Genomic DNA, 26,812 nt, shown 5'->3' on the forward strand with positions numbered 1-26,812 from the left:
TTTAAAATTTAATTGTGACATTTGTAACTGTGAATAAAGTTTTAAAGAAAAAAAAAATACAGCGCCTTTTGTTTTGTTTGCTACAATGAGATTGCGTGGGGGGAGTGGCCATAGAGAGGAATGGGAGGGTGAATGGGACGGACAGTTTCCCGCGGCATTGTGGGATGCGAAGGCCGCCGGGGAGGAGGTGTTATCGCCAGGGAACCCTTTCGGTTTCTCGGATTCTCGCCTGGGTGCGCGCGCGTGTGCACGACAAAAGAACCTTTAGAGACTGAGGGAAAGCGCGCGCGCGCTGTACTCTCTTTCCCCCTCCTCCTTCCCTCCCCCTCCAGAGTCCAAGATGGCGGCTGCTGGTGCGGAGGCGCAGGCTTCCCCGGTAATTCCCTGTTCGGTGGGTTCCTGGCCAGATTTCGCCGTGGTCTGCTCGTTCCTGGAGCGCTATGGGACTACCCTGGACCTGCCCGAGCTCACCTTCCCGGAGCTGGAGGAGGCGCTGGAAGAGACCGGGGCAGGTGAGAAGGAGGAGGAGCATGGGGGGGCCCGGGATGCTTGTTGTGATGGGAGAGATGCCATGAGGATTCTTTGCTCCCTAAGTTTCTCCTTATTACTCCCCATTGGCTTCCCAAGCTGGTTATTACTCTACGTACGCCATCATGGCTTCCCTCTGCTGCCCCCCTACTTCTCTAACCACAAGGGATATCATCCACACTCAACACTTCCTTTGGGGGGTTATGGGAAATGTAGTTCCACCTCAGGACTGGGGGTTTGTGGGAAATGTAGTTCCACCTCAGGACTGGGGGGCGAGGGGAAAGTCCTGCTCTAAAGTCTGACCCGAGAGGTTAAAGGGGAACTCCACTCCTGAACTGCTTTTTTCCTAATGAACTTTCCAATCTACAATGGATATTATCAATGGGTTTTAAAGTGTAAATATAATTGTATTATAATAAGTCTGTATCCCTTTCTCTGGGCCAGAGTATTGAGACAGTGTAGAATGACTTTGTTGTGCTGCAGAGCTGTTAATCTGCTACATTGTTTCAGAACTAGGAACCACTAGTGCAGGGGATAGAAACAAGCAGGCAGTGACATTTACACTGAAGAACTACTGAATATATGATGTAATGTTGCTTGAATTAAAACTTTTATTTCATTATGGACTAAAAAAAAAAGCAGTTATTGTGAGGAGTTCCCCAATCTGGCACCCCTGTCATTCATTACCTAAACATGGAGGAGTTCTGTTGATAAACTTCAGCTCTCAGTATTGTAAAACAGCAGCTTATATATCTTCTGGGTTCTGATGAAGCTCGTCAGGGTGCTGCTTGTTATCCTTTGCATTTAAATGAACGACAATGCAGACAATTATATTCGGAGGCAATTTGCAATCAGCCTTTTTCTTCTGTTTTTATTCAGTGGCACTCAAGATTGTAATTCCATTAGTATCTGGTTGCTAGGGTCCTGCTGTCCGAAGTAACCAGGCAATGGTTTATAAGAGAGGCCTGAACTGACATATAAGTAGCCTCACATTGATACTCAACAGCCGGATAGCATTTTCAGCTGGAGCGAGTCTGAAGAGGAAGGCAGATCCTTTAAAAACGATTTAAAAAAAAATAAAGACCAATTGAAAAGTTGATGCTTTGTCTGGGATGTAGGTGGTAATTGTGTGTTTTCTATTTTCATGTGATATCAATTGAGGTTTGATGGATAAGGGGTAAAATAATGATCACTGATGTATGCCCTCAAAGTCCAGTATTGGGCTTGTATTTGTTATTCTCTTGCTGCCACTTACTATTGCCAGCCACCCTCTCTCTCTCTCTCAACACCCCAATGTAGCAGGGTATTGATAAACAGCATGCTGATGATGATGAGGAGTGTAAGCTCTTGGAAGTACATGTGAAAGGCTTCTATTATCTTTCAAAAACCTAAGGAGGGAAAGTGGCCCTCAGGCTGTGGGGGGGGGGGGTGGGCTTTGTTGTGTGGCCTCTGCCGTTTTTTGGAACTAGGAGGCGGAGACTTCATCCTTCTTCAGTCTCTGCTCAGGTTGCCTTCTCTGCATTTCTATACACTCCTCTGCCAGGCTGGATGTGAGGGGCATCACTACTTTAAATCAGAAAATCTGTAACTCAGTTACTCTGACAGTGCCATCTGCTGTGCCAGTACAAGCCATATTTTGTTTGTCGGTGCCCCAGCAGTTCTGATGATTTTAAAAAACAAAACTCTAAAGCGTGGATAACCAAGTTGGGCAGATTTTAAGCCCTACCTCCATGCACCAATTGTTTTAGTTGTTTCATATTTATGCACTCCTCTTTTGTGACAGGTTGTTTATTATGACTAAATATCTACAGTGAAACTTCGATTTTAAGTCCCCTGATTTTAAGTTTTTCCGCATTTTACATTTTTTTATTTGTGGTCCCACCATTTTATAAGGCATTTCAATGGGTGCATTTCCCTCATTTTAAGTAATGTTTTCCTGCATTTTACTTCAAAATCTTGCTTTATTTTCCTCTATTAAGGTTATTTGTGAAATAAAGAGGTTTAAAATACTAACCAGATGTATAGTTTGCCATGGTTTGACCTGGAGGTGGGCATTGAAAGTACTGTTTCTATTTGTGCAGATGATACTAAATTGTGCAGAACTATAGGTTCCATGCAGGATGCTGCCACTTTGCACAGTGATTTGTCCAAAGGTGGCCATACACTATAAGATACACTATAAGATAAGGGCATTAACTCAAGGGATGAAAACATAATTCTGCCTCTTTATAGGTCCCTGGTGAGGCCTCATCTGGAGTATGCAGTGCAGTTTTGGACTCCAGTCCTTAAGAGGGATATAAATGAGCTGGAGAGAGTGCAGAGACTAAGTGCAACTAAACTGGTTAGAGGGAGGGAAGAGTTAAATTATGAGGGGAGCCTGTCAAGGTTGGGGTTGTTTTCTCTGGAAAAAAGGTGCTTGCGAGGGGACATGATTACACGTTACAAGTACATTAGAGGACATTATAGACAAATAGCAGGGGACCTTTTTACCCATAAAGTGGATCACCGTACCAGAGGCCTCCCCTTTAGACTAGAAGAAAAGAACTTTCATTTGAAGCAACGTAGGGGGTTCTTTACAGTCAGGACAGTGAGGTTGTGGAATGCACTGCCGGGTGATGTTGTGATGCTGATTCAGTTAATGACTATAAGAAGGACTTGGATGATTTTTTGGACAGACATAATATCAAAGGCTATTGTGATACTAAACTCTATAGTTAGTATAGATATGGGTATATAGAATTTATGTGAGAGTAGGGAGGGGTGTGTGTATGGATGCTGGGTTTTCATTTGGAGGGGTTGAACTTGATGGACTTTGTCTTTTTTCAACCTGATTTAACTATGTAACTATGGTTCTGCCTGTAAATGGTAATTTCCAATGAGTCTGCCCCTTATACAGTCCTTCACCAGTCACTTATTGCTTTAGGTTGTGTATGTGACTGAGTCTTGCACATGCCCCCCATAGTGTAACATCAACACTGCAATGCTTAACCCTTGTTATTAACACAGTAAATATTTTCAGTACTTGAAGAAAAAGTTACTTTAACACATTTCCCTCAATTTTACATTTTCCCGAATTTTACATTATTTTTTCCTGGTCCTCTGAAAAACATAAAATGGGAATACTACTGTATATTTTTTTCCCTAAAATTGTTGTAGAATGGTTTAATTTGCTGAGATTTTTGGGCTCACTCCTCTAATTCTGCTAAAGGGCTTCTCCTGTGTTCTGAATGCTCTGCTGGGTCAATGGCATTGAGTGTAGTTAATGGGACTTATGCTGTAACATGGCAAAAACCTGCACCATGAAACAACCGCAAGCCGCTCTCATTATCCCCGTGAGTGTTTTTGTTTGAGAGAAACCTAAATGGCACCCGTATCATACAGAGTAATGGGACGTTGGACTTTTTTTTATTCTGATGCATTGTTACTGCAAGTGTGACATTTCTATCGTGGGCAAAACCATTGCTGCTGCCCTTATAAAAAGACTGGACGTATCATCCACAAAGAATAAAAGATGGAAAAAGAAACTTTTGGTGGAGCAGGACTTTCTGTATGTCTCTGGGTTCAATCCATACAGAGCTCCATCATCAATGTGGAATGTGTACCCTTGTGGCTTCTATCTGGGGTTTACGTTTTTCCCTAACAAAAATCAACGAAATGCTGGAATATATATGCCCCCCACACAGTGGCGTAACTATATGTCACTGGGCCCCACAGCAAATTCAATTTAGGGCCCCAAAATATTGATAAGGTGGCCTGTTCTACCCAGACATATTAAAATTGCCAATTAATTAGGGCCTCACTGGGCCCCCTATTCTACTGGGCCCCCTGCAAGCGCAGGGTCTGCTTCCTCTGTAGTTACGCCCCTGCCCCCACAGTTTGAGGATTTTCTCTCGATTTTAGATATCGTCTTTTGTTGCATTCTGTACACTGATACTGAGCCTGTTACATTGTTGCAGTGAATGGACATTTCATCTCCTCCTTGTGCTTCTTAGTATTTGTAACATTGTTTATACATACTGGAAACATATCCACGCCCCTGTGATGGGCCGCCATTCATTAAAGGGGTGGTTCACCTCTACGTTAACTTTAAGTATGTTCTAGAATGGCCAATTCTAAGCAACTTTTCAATTGGTCTTCATTATTTCTTTTTGCTATTTTTTTAATTGTTTGCCTTCTTTTTGTGATTCCAGCTTTCAAATATGGGTCACTGATCCCATATAAAAAAAAAAACAAATGCTCTGTACGGCTACAAATGTATTGTTATTGCTACTTGTTATTACTCCTCTTTCTGTTCAGGCCGCTCCTATTCATATTCCAGTCTCTTATTCAAATCAATGCATGATTGCTGGGGTAATATGCAACCTAATTGCTGAAATTGCAAATATGAGAACTGCAAAATATCTTAAATATAAAATGAAAACCAATTGCAAGTTGTCTCAGAATATCGCTTTCTACATCAGGGGTGTCCAAAAGGTAGATCGGGATCTATCAGTAGACCTTTGGCTGGTGATCAGTAGATCTCAAGACAATGTCAACCAACAGCTTGTCTAAATTACCCTCCTGTTTCATGCTTTTCATTAAGATATCTATTATGTTAAGGTTACATAAGAAATAGTTGTTTTTTAAATATAGTAATATAAATTCTCTTATAAATCAATATAATATTCAAGTAATATTTTCCATGGAACAGGATCCTAACGGTGATATTATGGATGTAGATCATAATGGGACAACATTACTAAAAGTAGCCCTCACATTATTAAAGTATGGCCACTCCTGTTCTACATCATACTAAAAGTTAATTTAAAGGTAATCAACCCCTTTTAAAAAAGAAAGGAGCCCTGGTATATAAAATACATTCTTCCCGTGGGACGCTGGCTGTAGAAAACATTAAAGGGATCCTGTCATCGGAAAACATGTTTTTTTTCAAAACCATCAGTTAATAGTGCTACTCCAGCAGAATTCTGCACTGAAATCCATTTCTCAAAAGAGCAAACAGATTTTTTTATATTCAATTTTGAAATCTGACATGGGGCTAGACATTTTGTCAATTTCCCAGCTGCCCCCAGTCATGTGACTTGTGCCTGCACTTTAGGAGAGAAATGCTTTCTGGCTGCTGTTTTTCCTTCTCAATGTAACTGAATGTGTCTCAGTGGGACCTGGATTTTACTATTGAGTGCTGTTCTTAGATCTACCAGGGAGCTGTTATCTTGTGTTAGGGGGCTGTTATCTGGTTACCTTCCCATTGTTCTTTTGTTTGGCTGCTGGGGGGGGGGAGGGAGGGGGTGATATCACTCCAACTTACAGTATAGCAGTAAAGAGTGATTGAAGTTTATCAGAGCACAAGTCACATGACTTGGGGCAGCTGGGAAATTGACAATATGTCTAGCCCCATGTCAGATTTCAAAATTGAATATAAAAATATCTGGTTTGCTCTTTTGAGAAATGGATTTCAGTGCAGAATTCTGCTGGAGCAGCACTATTAACTGATTCATTTTGGAAAAAAAGATTTCCCATGATAGTATCCCTTTAAGAAGATGCAGTATCTGGTAGCAGTTTTATTTTAAAGGATAATTGGGAAGTTTTCCCTTTTTCACTAACTATGTCCCGCAGTGGTTTTACAGTAGCATTACAATTGTAGATTAGGAGCGGCTTGAGAAGTGGCAGTGAAGTGGGAAGCTAAATGTTCTCCTGGGGCAATGGTTTTCTGCTACAGGAACAAAACAATTTGATAAGCATTACAGCTGCTATTTGAGCTGGAGCTGGAAGGCAACTAAAAGCCCCCCTACCACCCTACCAATCTCGTGTATTCACTTTCTTCAGATTTGTGTTGTGCTTTAGAATTCAACTAATAAGTCACATGTGAATTCTCTCTAGTCGCTGACATTTTCATGCGCTATTTTGGGCTGCTAGCATCTCCAGGTATTGGACCACTACCTCGGGCTACTTTGGATCCAACTAAGCAGTGCATTTTCCCACTGTGATTGATATTGTTGCTGGTGGAAAAGCATTTTTTAGGAGATTAGTTGCCTACATAGTAGACTCATCAGGCAGCACTGATTTAAAGGGGCTGCTCGCCTTAAAATTAACTGTTAGTATGATGTAGAGAGGGATATTCAGAGACAATTTGCAATTGGTTTTCATTTTTTATTTGTAGTTTTTCAGTTATTTCACTTTTTATTCAGCAGCTCTCCGGTTTTCAATTTCAGTAGTCTGGTTGCTAGGGTTCAAATTACCCTAGCAACCATGCATCGATTTGAATAAGAGACTGGAATATGAAAAAAATATATTCTGAATAGAAAGATGAGTAATAATAATGAACAATAACTATAAACGTGTAGCCTTACAGAGCATTTGTTTTTAGATGGGAAAGCTGGAAAGAGTCAGAAGAAGAAGGCAAATCATTAAAAAAGTTTAAAAAATAAATAATGAAGACCAGTTGCTTAGAATAATTAGCTATTCTATAACGGTAAAACGAAGCTTAAATGTGAACCACCCTTTTTATAGTGGTGGATGGAAAGGTTTTGTTCTGCTCTAGATAAGTCATGGCCTTATTACATACATTGATCATGCAAATAGATTCATAAAGCAAGCCCACATTTATTGCAAATAAATTTAAAGGGATCCTGTCATCAGAAAACATGTTTTTTTCAAAACGCATCAGTTAATAGTGCTACTCCAGCAGACTTCTGCACTGAAACCCATTTCTCAAAAGAGCAAACAGATTTTTTTTATATTTAGTTTTGAAATCTGGCATGGGGCTAGACATTTTGTCAATTTCCCAGCTGCCCCTGGTCATGTGACTTGTGCCTGCACTTTAGGAGAGAAATGCTTTCTGGCAGGCTGCTGTTTTTCCTTCTCAATGTAACTGAATGTGTCTCAGTGGGACATGGGTTTTTACTATTGAGTGTTGTTCTTAGATCTACCAGGCAGCTGTTATCTTGTGTTAGGGAGCTGTTATCTGGTTATCTTCCCATTGTTCTTTTGTTTGGCTGCTGGGGGGGTGGGGGAAGGGAGGGGGTGATATCACTCCAACTTGCAGTACAGCAGTAAAGAGTGATTGAAGTTTATCAGAGCACAAGTCACATGACTTGCGCAGCTGGGAAATTGACAAGATGTCTAGCCCCATGTCAGATTTCAAAATTGAATATAAAAAAAATCTGTTTGCTCTTTTGAGAAATGGCTTTCAGTGCAGAATTCTGCTGGAGCAGCACTATTAACTGATTCATTTTGAAAAATTTTTTTTTCCCGTGACAGTATCCCTTTAAAGGAAAGCTAAAACATAAAAAAGTTAGTTGCTAACTGCAATCTCTGCTTCCATTTTTGGTTGGTAACTTTTAGTATGTTATAGAATGGCCGATTCTAAGCAACTTTTCAGTTGGTTTTCATTGTTTATTTTTTATAGCTTTTTTTATTATTTGCTTTCTTCAGATTCTTTCCGGCTTTCAAATGGGGTTCACTGACCCCATCTAAAAACAAATACTTGGTAAGGCTAGAACTTTAGGGGGTTATTTATCAAAATCTGATTTTTTCTGATTTTTTAAGTAAAAAAAAGACCAAACTAGAATCCACGATTTGACCTTATTTATCATTGGAAAAAAACTCGATAAAATCGGTCCAAATGACCCTAGCAACCATGCTTAGATATGAACAAGTGACTGGAATATGAATAAAAAGTAGCCATAACAATACATTTGTAGCCTTACAGAGTATTTGTTTTTTTTAAGATGGGGTCAGTGACCCCCATTTGAAAGTTGGAAAGAGCCTGAAGAAAAGGGGAAAAAAAATCAAAAATGAATAATGAATTCCAATTGTAAAATTGTTTAGAACTGGTCATATTTTAACATACTAAAAGTTAACTTAAAGGGGTTGTGCGCCTTCCAAACACTTTTTTGTTCAGTTGTTTTCAGATTATTCCCCAGAAATAAAGACTTTTTTTCAATTACTTTCCATTATTTTATTTTATTTTTTTGCTGTTTTTCCAAAATCTAAGTTTAAAGTTGAATGTACCTGTCCCTATCTCTGGTGTTTGAGTCTGACAGCTCAGTAATTCAGGTGCAGATTCTAAACTTACAATTTTGCAACATTTAGTTGATCCATTTCTCAGCAGCATCTCTGGAGTATCAGCAACTATTGTATCAAGTCTAACAGCTGCCTTTAATGAAACCAGAGAGTCTGCTCAGCAGGGACAAAGAAAAGAAATGGATCAACTAAATGTATCAATTTAGAACAGTTTGGGGGGGTCGGCGACCCCCCCTCACAGAGCTGCTTTAGAAGGTGCAAAATTACACTTTACACTTCAATATTAGAAAAACTGTCAAAAACAGAAAATGGAAAGTAATTGGAAAAAGTTATATCTGGTGATCTGTCTGAAAACAGCTAGTTGTTTGAAGGTGAACAACCCCTTTAAAGCACCTGTAACATCAAAAAATGAATGATTTAAAGTAATGTAAATCGAATGTACTGTTGTGATCCACTGGTGTGTTTGCTTCAGAAACTTTACTATAGTCTGTATGTTACCCTCCCATTTTGACTGTAAGCCCTATGGGGTAGGGTCCTCTAGCATTTTGTTTTCGTGACACTGAGCACTAAATCTGTATTGTAATTATATTTATGTGAATTGTATTTTTTTATTAATGCACCTACTGTAACTTTTTACTTCAATGACCTCTTGTTTGTCACTACTAATTTATTGTGTTGCTGTACAGTGCTTTGCCCTCAAGGAGCGCTATACAAATAAAAATATACATACATATAAAGTAGCGGCTCTGTAGCCATGGAGACAGCCATTCAAAGCTGAAAAAAGGAGAAAAGGCACAGGTTTCACATCAGATAAACTCTGTTGTGTACAATGGGAGTCTTCAGAGGTCATCTCTTATCTACTGTGTATCCTGTGCTTGAATGGCTGCCCCCATGGCTACACAGCAGCTTGTTTATATAAACTATAGTAGTACTTATCTGTTATCTATTGTGTACCCTGTGTGTTCGAATGGCTGCCCCCATGGCTACACAGCAGCTTGTTTATATAAACTATAGTAGTACTTATCTGTTATCTACTGTGTATCCTGTGCTTGAATGGCTGCCTCCATGGCTTCACCAAACTTGTTTATATAAATTATAGTAGTACTTATCTGTTATCTACTGTGTATCCTGTGCTTGAATGGCTGCCCCCATGGCTACACAGCAGCTTGTTTATATAAACTATAGTAGTGTTTCTGAAGCAAACACATCAGTTTTACTAGTGCAGGGCTACAGTACATTTTATTGTCATTTCCTTTAATTTTTTTGGAGAACCACCACTTAAAAATCAGTGGGGGTCATTTATCAACACTGGGCAAATTTTCCATGGGCAGTAACCCATGGCAACCAATCAAATTGTTGCATTCACTGTTCTACCTGTACCTGGCTGGAAAAAAAACCACCAATTGCTGATAGGTTGCTAGGGGTTACTGCTCACGGGCAAATTTGCCCAATGTTGATAAATGACTCCCAATGTCTGCTCTGTAAACTAAATACAAGGCTGTCTTTGGACTTGTTCTTCTCATTCCCCTTGAGATTAGATGAAGCACAAGGTCTTGCAGGTTGAACGTATCTGTGAATATCATCATGGGGTTCAGATGATGAGACGACGTTGGTCCGTGAAGTCTCAGTGCAGCTCTTATCACAATTCCATTCTGTAGCTGGTATCATATATATCATATCTTACATCAGGAAACATCTTGCTCCTGTCCTACAGTTAATCCAGCCATCCTGCCATGTAACATGAATAAGGGGAATGAAATGAGGTGGATAAGCCTCTTTCCAGGCAATGTATTATGAGATGCTCCTGACACATAAGTAACATAAGTCCCGCACTCTGAACATGTGAAGCTCTCTATGAGTAACATGCCCGTTGCAAATGCTCTGACTGGGGAGTACCATCTCCTGCTCTCACATTGTGGCTTTCATTCATTATCAACAATGTTGCACTTTAAAGGAGAACTAAACCCCCCCCAATAAGAAAAGCCCTTACCTACTACCCTAGATAGTCCCCATCCCTTCTTCCCCCCGTAGTATAGTTCATTACCCTTGAAAGTGTCCTGAATACATTGCTCACGTATCTGTGCAGAGTAAGTGCAGTGAAGCTGGTGAGCACCATCTTCCGGATCTTCAGTCCTCCTCTGTAAGGGAGCGCATGTATTGGCGCATGCACAGTTGGAGCAGTCTTCTTGTTCGTAGCAACTGTGCATGCACCGAAAGTGCCGTGAATTTCTGAAGAGAAGGAAGAGAACCAGAAGTGCTGAAGGGAATGAAGAGAACCAGAAGAAGACCGAAGATCCAGAAGATGACTCCCGTGAGCTCTGCTGCACTTACTTTGCACTGATACATGAGTAATGTATTTGGGGCACTTTCAGGCGGGGTCTATCTAGGGTAGTAGGTAGAGACTTTTCTAATTGGGGGGGATTTAGTTCTCCTTTAAGGATTGCGGTGCAAGACTTCCAGGTCCAGCACAGATCCAGGGGTGGTTGTATGGCCATTAGGCTCCTCCCCCTGAACCCTGGCCCTGCTGTGGCTGCACAACGATTATGTCCATTGGATATCCTGTGCCCTTGGAAGCCCTTTGGGGCTGATGTAGAACAGACAAAGGGACTCCCCAAGCTTCGCATGAAAAGTGTTCTGTTCAGTTAGACATCCAGTCACTCCAGCCTTTATACATGACATTTTTGGCTAACTAACTATATCAGATACATTTTTTATTTTGCACAGCCTGTCTATTTACCCTGTTTTTATTTTCATACAACTGTTCCTTTAACATAAAGTAGTGATACGTTATAGGACTGGATTGTATAGGACTGAAACACTGTTTTATTCATTTAGCTAAATAAAAGTATAATCACAACATATTTTGGCCATAATTTGTAATTTGAGTAGTTTCCAATCTGATTTAAAGGGGAAGTTCACCTTCAAATTCATTTTTAGTACGTTGTTTGAATTGTTAGGATTCCTATTCTGCTTATTAAAAGCCTGTACTTCGAATGTGGCTTGAGCTCAGACTACATCGGTCTCATTTTGTCATTGACAAAAGATGGATCAGGTTCAGTGCAATAGAATTTATTACACAGTAGATTTACAAATGAGAGCAGTTGGATCTGATTTCTTGTACCCAAGCCCCATGTGAATGTATTCACATGACAACCAATATTGTGCTAAAAGCCAGAGAGATTAAGTATTAATGTTGTTCATCTGTAAATCCAGTTCTTCGTCTGTATTTCTGAACAAATTGGCCTTTGGAACCTATGGATAGATATTTTATATGAAATATAGGGAACAACTAGCTGCACTGCTGACCAGGATGACAAACACCTACTTTATTCTCATATAGGAAAAATAAGGTGCACAATGTTTTGTGGTTCCCGCCTAAGCCATTACTTGCAGCTAATTGGAGCATAAACACGCCACCCCTCATTGTGGCCATTTTCCAACTTGAGCCCAATCAAATTCATGTTGTGGAACCTACAGCCCAAAAACTAATCATGCACCGAATCCACTATTTTGGATTTGGCCGAATACCTTGTGAAAGTTTTACAAAGACTCGAATACTGAACTGAAACCGAACCCTAATTTACATATATAAATTAGGAAGAAAACTGGGAAAGATAATCGTGCACGCAGCTCATGGTTAAAAACATTTTGACTTCCTTCTTTGTGTGCTGAAAAGTTGTGTGATTTTTTTTGGATTCAGATTTGGGTTAGCCAGGCAATTGGGTTTGGCCGACTCCTACTGAAAAAGGCTGAATCTTGGCCAAATCCTGCTGAAAAAGGTTGAATCTTGGCCAAATACTGCTGAAAAAAGGCTGAATCTTGGCCAAATTCTGCTAAAAAAAGACAGAATCTTGGCCAAATCCAGTTGAAAAAGGCTGAATCTTGGCCGAATCTGTCTGAAAAGGGCAGAATCTTGGCCGAATCCTGCTGAAAATGGCTGAATCTTGGCTGAATCCTGCTGAAAAGTCTTAATTTTGGCCGAATCCTGCTGTAAAAGGCTGAATCTTGGTCGAATCCTGCTGAAAAAGGCTGAATATTGGCCGAATCCATCTGAAAAAGGCTGAATATTGCTAAAGAAGACTGAATCTTGGCAGAATCCTGCTGAAAAAGGCTGAATATTGGCCAAATCCGTATGGGGGAAAAGGCTGAATCGTGGCCGAATTCCTATCCAGGGTCAGACTGGAGGCTCACTAGGGCTGCGACAAAAGGGGACCTCCATGTAGTCACCGGGGGCCCCCTCCTGACTTCTAAACTCCCAACCTCCGCCATGCCCATGCACAAACGCTGTCACATTACGGCACAAGTGTGTTTTTTTAGGGGGGAGCAGGTCCGAGCTTGTCCCCATGGCCCAGTCCAATTTTGTCCATTCGATTTAACGTGTTACCAGGTCACCTAGTTATTATTGCCTTGTTTTAATACAACAACACCCATAATTCACTTGAGCAACCGTTGGATTACGGACAATTCTTATTGGATGGAATAGGGTGTTAGTCTTTATGCTGCAGTTTTAGACTGTAACTAATGGTTTTATCTTTAATTGGGCACCAATTTGTTCTTTCTGTTCATTTGAGAAAGGGGGATACCCCAAAGTGTCCCCACTTTTTCCTATATGAGAATAAAGTATGCATTTTGCACAGAGGTCTTCTGTCCCATTATTGTTTTTTTTGTTCGCATTCAATTTAGAATTAGAAACGTGTTAAAGTTGTTTGTCCTCGTAGGGTCAAAGCAATTTTCTTTAATGCACCTCTTTCAGAATCCACAACCAATTTGTGCCTTTCAGAGCAAAGGCTCCAACAATAAGTGCCGCTTTTCCATCCATAATTTCTGATACAAAACCTCTAGCCTTACACTTTCAAAGCTCCCAGGTTTGCCCACCTCTCTGTCTCCTAGGAACTCTAAATGGGGAGGCCTCTGCACAATGTGATGAGATGTAGGGATATATTCCGATTCGGTCAAGTCAATGACATGCACAGTGGAGAGCACAGCTCTGGGCTGTATCCTTCTGAGTGTGCTCTTGGTTTAATTGGCCGATAATAAAGAAACCAGCAGCTTCAATGTTTCTGATCAGTGGGGATTTTGTTTAAAGCTGTATTGTGATTGCTGCCAATAAACTGCGTTTGCTTTGGACCTGGGGGTACAAAAAGAAGTTACCAAATCCTATCATGTTCTAGGAAGCTGCAAGGCAGTGGCGTAACTAGATATTGCTGGGCCCCACAGCAAATTATTTTTCAGGCCCCCAAAATTTTTAGCAGTTGACTTGTTTTACCAATATTTATTGAAATTGTATATGAATTAGGGCTTCGTGGGGCCCCTATACCTCCTGGGCCCCCCTGCAGGCGCAGGGTCTGCTTCCTCTATAGTTACGCCCCTGCTGCAAGGTGCAGCTAATGCGACTGACTAATATTGAAGCACAAGTGAAGGACATGAAGGCTCAAAGTGATCTGCGGTGTATGATCACTTGTGTGTGCCCCTTACCCCTTGTCTAGTTCATCTGGGACATTCTAGCACTGGAACGTGGTTGTTAAAGGGGTAGCTCCCCTTAAAGTAAACTTTTAGTATTTCATAGAATGGCCAATTTCAAGCAACTTTCCATTTGATCTTCGTTTTCTTTTTTGTAGTTTTTGAATTATTCTCCTTCTGATTCTTCCTAGCTTTCAAATGGGGGTGATTAACTCCCATCTAAAAACGAATTCTCTGGAAGGCTATGAATTAAGTGTTGGGGCTAATTTTTATAACTCATCTTTCTACTCAGGCCTCTCCTATTCATATTCTAGTCTCTTATTCAAATCAGCGCATGGTTGCTAGGGTCATTTGGATCCTAGCAACCAGACTGCTAAAATGGCAAACTGGAGAGCTGCTGAATAAAAAGCTAAATAAATCATAAACCACAAATAATGAAAAAATAACCCCAATTGAAAATTGTCACAGAATATCGCTCTCTACATCATATTAAACATTAAAGGGATACTGTCATGGGAAAAAACTTTTTTTTCAAAATGAATCAGTTAATAGTGCTGCTCCAGCAGAATTCTGCACTGAAATCCATTTCTCAAAAGAGCAAACAGATTTTTTTATATTCAATTTTGAAATCTGACATGGGGCTAGACATTTTGTCAATTTCCCAGCTGCCCCTAGTCATGTGACTTGTGCCTGCACTTCAGCAGAGAAATGCTTTTTGGCAGGCTGCTGTTTTTCCTTCTCAATGTAACTGAATGTGTCTCAGTGGGACATGGGTTTTTACTATTGAGTGTTGTTCTTAGATCTACCAGGCAGCTGTTATCTTGTGTTAGGGAGCTGCTATCTGGTTACCTTCCCATTGTTCTTTTGTTTGGCTGTTGGGGGGGGAAGATAGGGGGTGATATCACTCCAACTTGCAGTACAGCAGTAAAGAGTGATTGAAGTTTATCAGAGCACAATTCACATGACTTGGGGCTGCTGGGAAATTGTCAATATGTCTAGCCCCATGTCAAATTTCAAAATTGAATATAAAAAAATCAGTTTGCTCTTTTGAGAAATGGATTTCAGTGCAGAATTCTGCTGGAGCAGCACTATTAACTGATTCATTTTGAAAAAATTTTTTTTTCCCATGACAGTATCCCTTTAACTCAAAGGTGAACAACCCACTTTCACAATTTTTCATAGCAGCTCTCTTTAAATACAAAGCTTGTATTAATTGTATCAATGATGTTGGGATAAGTATCCGAAAAGTGATCTTAAAATGATGTTCTTTATCCTATTTTTTTTCTTTTTTTTAGTCGCAAAGCCATTGGTGGAACTGCATTTGAAATTGTTAAGGAAAATTGGCAAATCGGTCACAATGGATAGATGGGAAAAGTACTTAATCAAGGTACCGGATATTTGTGTGGTTGAATTTCATACGTAACCTATATGTTCATTTCTTTGGTACAAATTATACTGATCTGTTCTGTGCTCACAAGTGTAAGTTACTCCCTCATTCCCTGCTCTTTCTATCAAAGGCCATGGCGTGAAGGTTAGAGGAGCACAAACACAGACTTGGGAGCATTACAATAGTACAAGTATGGGACCTGTTATGCAGAATGGTTGGGATTTTCCAGATAAGGGGTCTTTCTGTAATTTTCATATCTTAAGGGTCAGGGCACACAGGCAGATTCGGCGAGATTAGTCGCTGGCGAAAAATCTCTTCTTCTTTGGGGCGACTAATCTCCCCGAACTGCCTTCTCGCCGGCTAAAATGTAAATCGCCGGCTGGATGGCACTCGGAGCGATTCGTTCTCCGAAGTTGCCTCACGATGAAACTTTGGGCCACTTCGGAAAACCAATTGCTCAGAGTGCCATCCCGCTGGCGATTTACATTTTAGCCGGCGAGAAGGCAGGGGAGGCAGTTCGGGGAGATTAGTTGCCCTGAAGAAGAATAGATTTGCAACTAATCTCCCCGAATCTGCCTTTGTGTCCTGCTAAAAAAATAATTTAAATATGAATTAAACCCAAAAGTCTGGTTTTGCTTCCAATAAGGATTAATTATATCTTAGTTGGGATCAAGTACAAGTTACTGTTTTATTATTACACAGAAAAAGGAAATTATTAAAATGTAGACTATTTCCAGTAATTTGGAGCTCTCTGGCTAATGGGTTTCTGGATAGCGGATCCCATAGATGAAAATGAAGAACAGTGAAATAGTTTTCTGATTCAGTGATGGATTGCCTTACAGGTGTGCCAGGAATATAACAGCACTTGGGCCTGGGAGATGGAGAAGAAAGGTTACCAGGAGATGAGTGTGGAGTGCAAAGTGGGGCTACTGAAGGTAAGTGCCAGAATCTTCTTTACATGTTATTTGTGTTTTTGTCCCAGTTAAAGGAACAGTAACATCAAACAATGAAAGTGTTTTAAAGTAATAAAAATACAATGCAGTGTTGCCCTGCACTGGTAAAACCGATGTGTTTGCTTCAGAAACACTACTTTAGTTTATATAAACAAGCTGCTGTGTAGCAATGGGGGCAGCCATTCAAGCACAGGATACACAGTAGATAACAGATAAGTACTACTATAATTTATATAAACAAGCTGCTGTGTAGCAATGGGGGCAGCCATTCAAGCACAGGATACACAGTAGATAACAGATAAGTACTACTATAATTTATATAAACAAGCTGCTGTGTAGCCATGGGGGCAGCCATTCAAGCACAGGATACACAGTAGATAACAGATAAGTACTACTATAGTTTATATAAACAAGCTGTTGTGTAGCCATTCCAGTCTCTTATTCAAATCAGTGCATGGTTGCTAGGGTAATTTGGACCCTAACAACCGATGGCTGAAACTGCAAACTGGAGAGCTGAGAATAAAAAGCTCAATAACCACAAATAATAACAAATGAAAACCAATTGCAAATTGTCTCAGAATATCACTCTTTGCATGATACTAAAAGGTAATTCAAAGGTGAACAACCCCTTTAAAGGATCAGTAACATCTTTTTTTTTTTTTTTTAAAAAAAGTCTTTATTAAGAAATAACTTTCAGAAACTCTGCTTGTGCTCCTCTTCAGAAAAGGCGACATGATGATGATCCATCATGCTGCGCTCGATTTCTCCTCCCTGGCTATCTCCTATAAGGAAAGCAGGGAGGAGAAATAGAGAGCCGGACGATGGTTCACCGGATCACCTTTTCTGAAGAGGAGCGCAAGTGGAGTTTCTTACAATTTTTTTTATTATTTTTACCTGCAGTCGCAGTGCCAGCAAACAATCTAGATTTTTTTTTTTCTATTTTTTTTGCAGCATCTCTGTGAGTGTCAGTTTGATGACAATTTAAAGTTCAAGAACGCCATTAATGAAGAAGATGCTGATGCAATGCGCCTCCAGCCTATTGGTAGAGATAAGGACGGTTTGATGTATTGGTTTCAACTGGATCAGGATCACAACGTCCGCATGTACATAGAGGAGCAAGATGATCAAGATGGTTCCACATGGAAATGCATTGTCAGGTGGGTTCAGCATGAGTTCTCTACACGGATGCTTTCTGACATCAGCACACACTGCTGGGAAATCTTGGTCTCTAGGCTGGAAATCGGATCATATGGTATTTAACTTGTTAGGCTAAAATTATATAGTGTGGCTGTAGTTGGGTCTGAAGCATCCGTGCAGGCAGTCCAGTGTTCCTAGTGACTTAAAGGGATATTGTCATGGGGGAAAAAAAAAATTCTTCAAAACACATCAGTTAATAGTGCTGCTCCAGCAGATTTCTGCACTGAAATCCATTTCTCAAAAGAGCAAACAGATTTTTTTATATTTAATTTTGAAATCTAACATGGGGCTAGACATATTGTCAGTTTCCCAGGAGCCCCCAGTTATGTGACTTGTGCTCTGATAAACTTCAGTCACTCTTTACTGCTGTACTGCAAATTTGGGTGAAATCGCCAGCCTCCCTTTCACCCCCAGCAGTCTAACAACAGAACAATGGGAAGGTAACCAGATAGCAGCTCCCTAACACAAGATAACAGCTGCCTGGTAGATCTAAGAACAACACTCAATAGTAAAATCCAAATCCCACTGAGACACATTCAGTTACATTGAGTAGGAGAAACAACAGCCTGACAGAAAGTAGTTCCATCCTAAAGTGCTGGCTCTTTCTGAAAGCACATGACCAGGCAAAATGACCTGAGATGCACCTACACACCAATATTACAACTAAAAAATACACTTGCTAGTTCAGGAATTAAATTTTATATTGTAGAGTGAATTATTTGCAGTGTAGACGGTATAATTTAGAAATAAAAAACTACATCATAAAAATCATGACAGAATCACTTTAACTTTTAGTATGATATAGACATTGATATCCTGAGTCAGTTTGGTATTGGTTCTCCTTTTTTTTTTTTTTTTTTTTTTTTTGTGGGTTCTCCGTTATTTAGCTTTTTGTTCAGCAGCTCTCCAGTTTGTAAGTTTAGCAGCTGTCTGGTTACTAGGGTATTATTTACCTTAGCAACCAGGCAGTGGTTTGAATGAGAGACAGGAATAGGAGAGGGGCTAAACAGAAGGATAAGCAATAAAATGCAACAATAATAATAAAATTGGATGTTCATTGAGGAAAAGTTTTTGGCTATTGGGCTATTGGGGGTCACTGACCCCAATTTGAAAGCTGGAAAGATGAAGAAGTGGCAGGCAAATAATTTGAAAACTGCTTAAAAAAATATGAAGCCCAATTGCAAAGCTGCTAGGAATTGAATATTCTATAACATACTAAAAATAAAAGTAAAGGTCAACTACTCCTTAATAAAAGCGTTTTCTCTCCAATTTAAATAGCAAATTATCACATTACTTAAGACTCTATACTCTTAAAACCGTATTGGGGTTAATAGCTCAACACACACTATATAAGGCAAAAGCTAATAAAATTCTCCTCTGGAGATTCCCAAATGGTGGGATTGCATCTCCCATGGTGGAGACAAATTATTCAAGGTTTATGGAGAAGCCCAGCCAGAAGGCCGGATACTGGGATTTTGGGGTGAATTTTTTTGCACTCTTGGACCTATAGAAGTCTGATCTAATGATTTCGTTTAACCTTGCTCATCAGTGATGGAGGTTTTGATCATATGTTGGGTCACAAAGGTGGGGGGGATGGGCCAAAATTATTCAAACCACAATATATATATATATTTTTTTTTTTTGCCATTGTAGGACTAGGAATGAGCTTGCAGAAACTCTTGAATTGCTGAAAGCACAAATAGACCCTGCCTTGCTTAAAAAATCAGAACCACAAGACAGTTCATCTCGTGAAAGTCCTAACCCAGAGCAGGATGAACTTAAGAAAGAAAACGGGGGTAGGTATTCTTTCTCTTGCTGAATCTTTGTTTGTATTTATAATTTTAAATACAAGTATGGGACCTGTTATCCAGACTCCTCGGCACCAGGGGTTTTCCGGATAATAGATATTTCTGTAATTTGGATCTTCATAAGTCTACTAGAAAATTATGTAAACATTAAATAACCCCAACAGGCTGGTTTTGCTTCCAATAAGGATTAATTATATCTTAGTTGGGATCAAGTACAAGCTACTGTTTCATTATTACACAGAAAAAGGAATTACATTTTAAAAAAATTTGATTTTTTGATTATAATGGAGTCTATTGGAGGTGGCCTTTCCTTAATTCGGAGCTTTCTGGATAACTGGTTTCTGGATCTACGGTTGAATTCTCCTTTGAGACTTTCTTTATATAATTTCCCTCAGAGTATTTGAGGCATAAAAAAAGTTTGGGGCAATTCATTTAGAAATCTAGTTTTCTTGAAGGCAAAGGTCTCTGTGACAAATCATGTCCTCATTTTTATAATAAAGGACATAGATAGGCAGGGGAAAGCAATGACTAGTAACAATGACCATATCAAATGGCAGCTGTTCTTAGGGATCTATGTCATGGCCAGTATAATGACTGACATTTTGAAGTACAGGTATGCTATCTGCTATCCTGAAACCCGGAAGGCTGTTTCCCATTTTATCCAAATAATCCAAATGTTTAAAAATGATTTCCTTTTTCTCTGTAGTAATAAAACAGTAATTTGTACTTGATCCCAACTAAGATATAATTATTCATTATTGGAAGCAGAGCCAGCCTATTGGATTTAATGTTTACATGATTTTCTAGTAGACTTATGGCACGAAGATCCAAATTACAGAAAGATCCGTTATCCAGAAAGACCCAGGTAACAGGTCCCATGCCTGTACCTGTATGTGTGTATATATAATGTCCCAACATACACAGACAGGTGCTAGAATAAATCATACAACTGTACTTAAATGCTCTTAAATATTAGATTAGATCTTGAAACTTTAAGGGCATGTAAAGGCAAAAAAAAATCCCATTTTTACTTTCTTTAATGAAAAAGAAACCGATCTCCAATATACTTTAATTAAAAAATGTGTACCATTTTTATAAGAAACCTGACTGTATGCAGTGAAATTCTCCCTTCATTTACTGCTGTGCAATGGAATTGTCAGACGGTCCCTAACTGCTGAGCAGGGAAACAATCATACTTATGAACAGCAGGGGGAGCCCCCGCCTTACTTCCCAGCCATGCAGAACTCAAGCAGCTTTGTTTATGATGATCCCTAAGCAGCCCAGACCACTTCCTTGTTTTGTGACAAAAAGTCCCACGATTTTCCTCCGCACCCCTAATTTGCAAATGCAAATTAGGGTTCGGTTCAGCCGGGCAGATGGATTTGGCTGAATCCTGCTGAAAAAGGCCGAATCCCGAACCTGGTGCATCCCTAACTGGAATCAGTTTTTTGAGCGAGCTCATCTGCTAGGAAAGGAAACCCCCCTATAAGATATATTGGATCTAACTGTCAATGAATATCTGACACCCAACTGCTGCATGAAGACACAATGATTAGAAACAGATGCTGGGAGAGAGGGATAGGGAACATAAACTTGATTATTTCAGTATGATGAAACTAGTTTTACATTTTTATTTTCCCGATAGTTCCCTTTTAAGTCAGGAGGAAGATTTTAGATGATATACAGGTTGAATTTCTTGGACATAAGTCTTGTTTCCAACCTTGACTATGAATGCATTAATGGAAGCCGACCAACCTCAGTGTTTTGCTGCCATTATGGTTTAAGCCTTTTAATTATAGGGGAACTATCATGAAGATGATTTTCTAATATGTATTAAATTAACCCATTTTGCTTAATGTAAATGGAATGTATAAAAAATGATCAGCCATTTTCAATATATTAAATGTAAACTCAGGCTCCTTCTCAAGCAATGATCTCCTCTGACAAGCTGCTCCTGGGGCCACATTACATTCCTTTAGTAAGTAGGCAGCATTATCTTCAATGAACATTAGGAGATAGGTTACCTTTTTAATGTACTTATCTTGCTATACTCAACTTGGTTTATACATTTACTTATATATTTAATATGCTTTAGCGGTTTTAAAAAATCTGTTTTTGGGTTGTTTATATATATATTGTTTTTTATATGGTTTAGAGGGAGCATCAGAGGAAGGCCATATTAAGGAAGAAAAGCCGGATGAAAAGAGTCTGCAGTCTCCATCCAACTGTAAAGAGGAAGATCAAAGTAATGGCCTTAAAACAGAAGATGGTCAGCCTTTAAAATTGTCATTACAAATAAAGGCCGAGCCTGTTTCAGACATGGAGACAGATAAACAAATTGCCAAAGAAGAAAACGACTCCTTCAAGGAAAACGTAAAGCCTGTAAAGGAGGATAGAACAGCACCAAAGGACTTAAAGGAACCCAAAGGAAACACAGATAGGGTAACTCCACCTCATGAACCCGAAAGGGCTGAAATATCAGTGATTGTAAAACGTGCAGACGATCACATGGAGAAGACGGTGGAGGAAACAGAGAAGATGAAGAACGATCATCAAGCGAAGATTCCTTTGAAAAAAAGGGAACTAAAACTGACAGACGATTTTGATGTTAAATCCTCCCTTTGCAGATCTGTCACTCCTTCAAAAGATCCATTGCTTAAAGATGATGGGAAGCAAGAAGAGGACCACGTTAAGACCAGTTTAAGTACTGGTCCTGGTGGGAAGCGACTGGTTAATGGTGAAATGAACTGTGAAAAAAATGCGCACAAAACAAAGGTGAGCCAAGTGGAGAATAAAACCAACAGCGTGAAAGACACCGTTATCGCCACCAAGGAAGAAAATGGCTTCTTAAATGAGAGAAAAAACTCCGGAGTTATCAGAATTGTTCATGGCTATAAAGGGCTGAGCAAGGCCTCTAGCAATGACAGCTTCGAAAAAGACATTGATAATAACTCAGTAATGCCATCAGCTGAAAAACTGGAGCAAAAAACACTTTCAAAGGAACCTCCAGATAGCACTGAGCAGAGTAAGATTAGCAGTGATTCCAAAGAGAGAGAAGTAACAACAAAAGAACCAGCAGTTGAGTCCAGTGAAGAGAAGTCAACCATAGCCAAGGAGACATCACAAAAAGATAAAAAGGGTGCAGTGACCGATAAAGACCCAGTGGTTGAAAAACCAGAGGAAAGCAGTGAAACAAAAAATGTGACTGAGGATCAGTGCGAATCAGAGAAACCAAAGGTAGAGCCTGAACAAAAGTCCGTTAAAGAGGGAACTACAAACGATCCTGTTGAGCCAGAATCCTCTATGGTAAAAGATATGGAAACAAACAAGACCAGAAAACCAGAGACCTGTATAAAAGCTGCTACAGATGCAAAGAATTCAACACTTGAAGTATCTTCAGAAAGCAAACCCAAGGAGCAAGAAGAGGAGCCTGTCCTCGAATCTTTGGGAAATGATCAAAAAACAGAATCTTCAAAATGTAAATCTAAAGATAAAGCCGCTCCGAAAGATAAAGCCGCTCCGAAAGATAAAGCCGCTCCGAAAGATAAAGCCGCTCCGAAAGATAAAGCCGCTCCGAAAGATAAAGCCGCTCCGAAAGATAAAGCCGCTCCGAAAGATAAAGCCGCTCCAAAAGAAAGCAGTGACAGTAATGAGGTTGAATCTACCCAGAAAGGGAAAGAACAGCCAGATAAAACTCTGGTTGAAGAACAGGAGAAGGTCTCAAATACGGAGAAACAGCCTTCAAAGAGTAGATCTAGATATAAACATGACCCAGAGGATGAGAACAGCGAAACAGGAGGTCAGGAAACAACATCGGAGAGACATAAAGATGGAATTAAGTTGACAATCCGGACTATACGGGTGGCCAGCAAGAACAGGAGATTTGAGCCACCGGAGGTGCAGCCTGTAGTTTCAGAGGAAGCCGAGGAAAGTATTGGTCGGACATTGAGGCGTTCCCCTCGAATTTCACGCCCTTCAGCGAAGCCTGCTGCTGAGGTTAAAGACCGAAAGCCAGAAAAGAAACAAAGCGATGAGGAAGACCAGCCTGCTTCTCAGAGATCTGAGAAAGATGATGAGAAAGAGACCAATCAAGATGCCAGCCAAAAAATAAAGAAGGTGCGTGTTTGGAAGATCTGCGTCCAGTTATGTCATGGCATTACATTACTTCTCCTTAAAGGGATACTGTCACGGGAAAATGGTTTTTTTCAAAACACATCAGTTAATAATGCTGCTCCAGCAGAATTCTGCACTGAAATTCATTTTTCAGAGCAAATTTTAATTTTGAAATATGACATGGGGCTAGACATATTTACGGTTTCCCGGGTGCCACCGGTCATGTGCTCTGATAAACTTCAGTCACTCTTTACTGCACTCTTTCCCCCCAGCAGCTTAACAGAACAATGGGAAGGTAACCAGATAGCAGCTCCATAACACAGGATAACAGCTGCCTGCTAGATCTAAGAACAAAACTCAATAGTAAAATCCAGGTCCCACTGAGACACATTCAGTTACATTGAGTAGTAGAAACAACATATGCCAGAAAGCAGTTCTATCCTAAAGTGCTGGCTCTTTCTGAAAGCACATGACCAGGCAAAATGACCTGAGATGCACCTACACACCAATATTACAGCTAAAAAAAATACACTTGCTGGTTCAGGAATGAAATTTTATATTGTAGAGTGAATTATTTGCAGTGTAAACAGTTTCATTTAGAAATAAACTACACTATAAAAATAAACTGCATTGGCAGTTATGACTAGTGGCAATGCTGTAGGAAAATACATCTGATTTAGAAGCAGGGACAACACTTATTATTATTATTATTATAATACACAAAAAACTTGAATATCCTGTAAACTATATGCTTATAGAGAGTGTTCAGTGATGACATAAGTTATAACATGTGCTTAGTCATGTGACTTATGATCCCAATCTGGCTGTAAAGAATAAGGGCTGCAGTGTTCTAATATCTGTGTATCCATTTGTCACCTTGAATCAGAATAAACCAAGGCAAAGGAGGCGAGCTCGCTGGACTAACTCTCGGTCGCGACGGAGACGCAAATCTTCCAGTGACGACGAAAGTGAGGAGTCCGACAGTGAGGAGGACTCCGAGGAGGATTCGGAAGAGAACAAGGAAGACGGTGCCCCCGGTGAAGATGATGAGCCTTGCAAGAAGTGTAGCCTCCCCAACCATCCGGAATTGGTTAGCACCAAATATATTACAAACTTGCCATCACTGTGAGATCTGAAAATCTTTAAGTAGTTCCCTCTGAAGTTAACTGAATTTTTCAATGGCAGATATATTATCCTGTACTAAGCACAATACAGCAGGGACAGACCCTAAGTTTGCTCATAGTCTGTACAGAGAGATCCCATAAAACTATGGCAGCATAGGTATTCATTCCTCTGTACTAAGCACAATTCAGCAGGGACAGACCCTAAGTTTGCTCATAGTCTGTACAGAGAGATCCCATAAAACTGGCAGTATAGGTATTCCCCTGTACTAAGCACAATTCAGCAGGAACATCCCCCTAAGTTTGCTCATAGTCTGTACAGAGAGATCCCATAAAACTATGGCAGCATAGGTATTCCCTGTACTAAGCACAATTCAGCAGGAACAGTCCCCTAAGTTTGCTCATAGTCTGTACAGAGAGATCCCATAAAACTATGGCAGCATAGGTATTCATTCCTCTGTACTAAGCACAATTCAGCAGGGACAGACCCTAAGTTTGCTCATAGTCTGTACAGAGAGATCCCATAAAACTGGCAGTATAGGTATTCCCCTGTACTAAGCACAATTCAGCAGGAACATCCCCCTAAGTTTGCTCATAGTCTGTACAGAGAGATCCCATAAAACTATGGCAGCATAGGTATTCCCTGTACTAAGCACAATTCAGCAGGAACAGTCCCCTAAGTTTGCTCATAGTCTGTACAGAGAGATCCCATAAAACTATGGCAGCATAGGTATTCCCTGTACTAAGCACAATTCAGCAGGAACAGTCCCCTAAGTTTGCTCATAGTCTGTACAGAGAGATCCCATAAAACTATGGCAGCATAGGTATTCCCTGTACTAAGCACAATTCAGCAGGAACAGTCCCCTAAGTTTGCTCATAGTCTGTACAGAGAGATACCATAAAACTATGACAGCATAGGTATTCCCCTGTACTAAGCACAATTCAGCACAATTCAGCAGGAATCTGCCTTCTACTTTTGCTTTTAGCAATAATATTTGCAGTATTGATAGAGTTTGATAACAGAAAACTCATATTTGGATTCAGAATAGTTCAATCATATGTTGAAATTCCTTATTTATTTTGCTGCATTTTAAGCTGGTAATAAAGGATGCAGAACTGTTGCTAATAATTTTTATGCAAAGCCATTGCACTGTGTATGCCTGTCCATAGCCTTAGGGTTAATGTGCCCATATTCCTGTGTTTCTTGCAGATTTTGTTGTGTGACTCTTGTGACAGTGGCTACCATACAGCTTGCCTTCGGCCACCCCTGATGTTGATTCCAGATGGAGAATGGTTCTGCCCGCCATGCCAACATGTATGATTTTTATTTCATGTTTTTTTACCAGTTTTGTACCCTTGCTCCTTGTGTAATTGATCGAGATAATATCCATGGAGCATGTTCCGTGGTTCTTATCTGTGCCAATGTATTGTAGCTCTTGTAGGCAAGATACTAAGCAATAGCCTTCCCAAAGGATTTTGGGTGACCGTTTTCACTACAATGCTCCATCAAGGTGTGGCATTAAGAATCTTTTAATTTTTTTTATTAAGAGCTCAACTATGAATCTATCCATGCACAAATGTAACACTAAAGGGAAGATTTGTTAAAGGTCGAAAAATGAAAAGGTCAGGGAAAAATGGTGAAAATTTATGGTCAAAACTGTCAAATTCAGCTAGGGAATTATCCAAACTATTTGAGTTTTTTCTTCTTTTTTTTTAAATCCAATTAGATTTTCGAGATTTATCATACTCTGGCCCTTTAAGAATTCAAATTGGACTATTAGCCACCTAAAACTTGCCGAATTCATGTATAAGTCAATAGGAGATGTCCAGTGACCAATTTGGAGCAAAAAAAACCGCAAATAGAGTTTCTAATTCAAATCGAATTTGATTAAAATTTTCAGGTTGGTATAATTTGTCCCGAGTTTTAGATACTCAATTTTTTTTTTTATTAAATAACCACCCAGGTGAATTTTAAATATATTCGAATTTAAGGGAGTTTAAAAAACTCACATGAATTCAAAATACCGTAAAGAAAAATGAGTCATTTTGCTGATAGTCACCTTTTCATTATTTGTGAACAGAAGCTACTGTGTGAAAAACTGGAAGAGCAGTTACAGAATGTAGACGTTGTTCTGAAGAAGAAGGAGCGAGCAGAGAGAAGGTAATCCATTGCCACATATCACCATGACTAGGGATGGCCCAAATCTCTTCGGTTTGAGATTC

General features: G+C 39.8%; 1 protein-coding gene across 1 annotated transcript in view; it reads left to right on the forward strand.

Moving 5' to 3' along the window:
- Positions 1 to 81: 81 nt before the first annotated feature.
- LOC108707583 (remodeling and spacing factor 1-like) overlaps positions 82 to 26,812 on the forward strand; it is a 39,543-nt gene continuing 12,812 nt past the window's right edge. Inside the window, exons 1-9 of the mRNA XM_041582710.1 lie at positions 82 to 512; positions 15,306 to 15,397; positions 16,240 to 16,332; positions 17,302 to 17,507; positions 19,201 to 19,343; positions 21,511 to 23,471; positions 24,355 to 24,558; positions 25,800 to 25,904; positions 26,671 to 26,750. Of these exons, the coding sequence (XP_041438644.1) occupies positions 341 to 512; positions 15,306 to 15,397; positions 16,240 to 16,332; positions 17,302 to 17,507; positions 19,201 to 19,343; positions 21,511 to 23,471; positions 24,355 to 24,558; positions 25,800 to 25,904; positions 26,671 to 26,750 (3,056 nt within the window). The 5' untranslated portion in view covers positions 82 to 340. The remainder of the gene's footprint in view (positions 513 to 15,305; positions 15,398 to 16,239; positions 16,333 to 17,301; positions 17,508 to 19,200; positions 19,344 to 21,510; positions 23,472 to 24,354; positions 24,559 to 25,799; positions 25,905 to 26,670; positions 26,751 to 26,812) is intronic.

Source organism: Xenopus laevis, chromosome 2L (genome assembly GCF_017654675.1).
Source record: "Xenopus laevis strain J_2021 chromosome 2L, Xenopus_laevis_v10.1, whole genome shotgun sequence".
Taxonomy (NCBI): Eukaryota; Metazoa; Chordata; class Amphibia; order Anura; family Pipidae; genus Xenopus; species Xenopus laevis.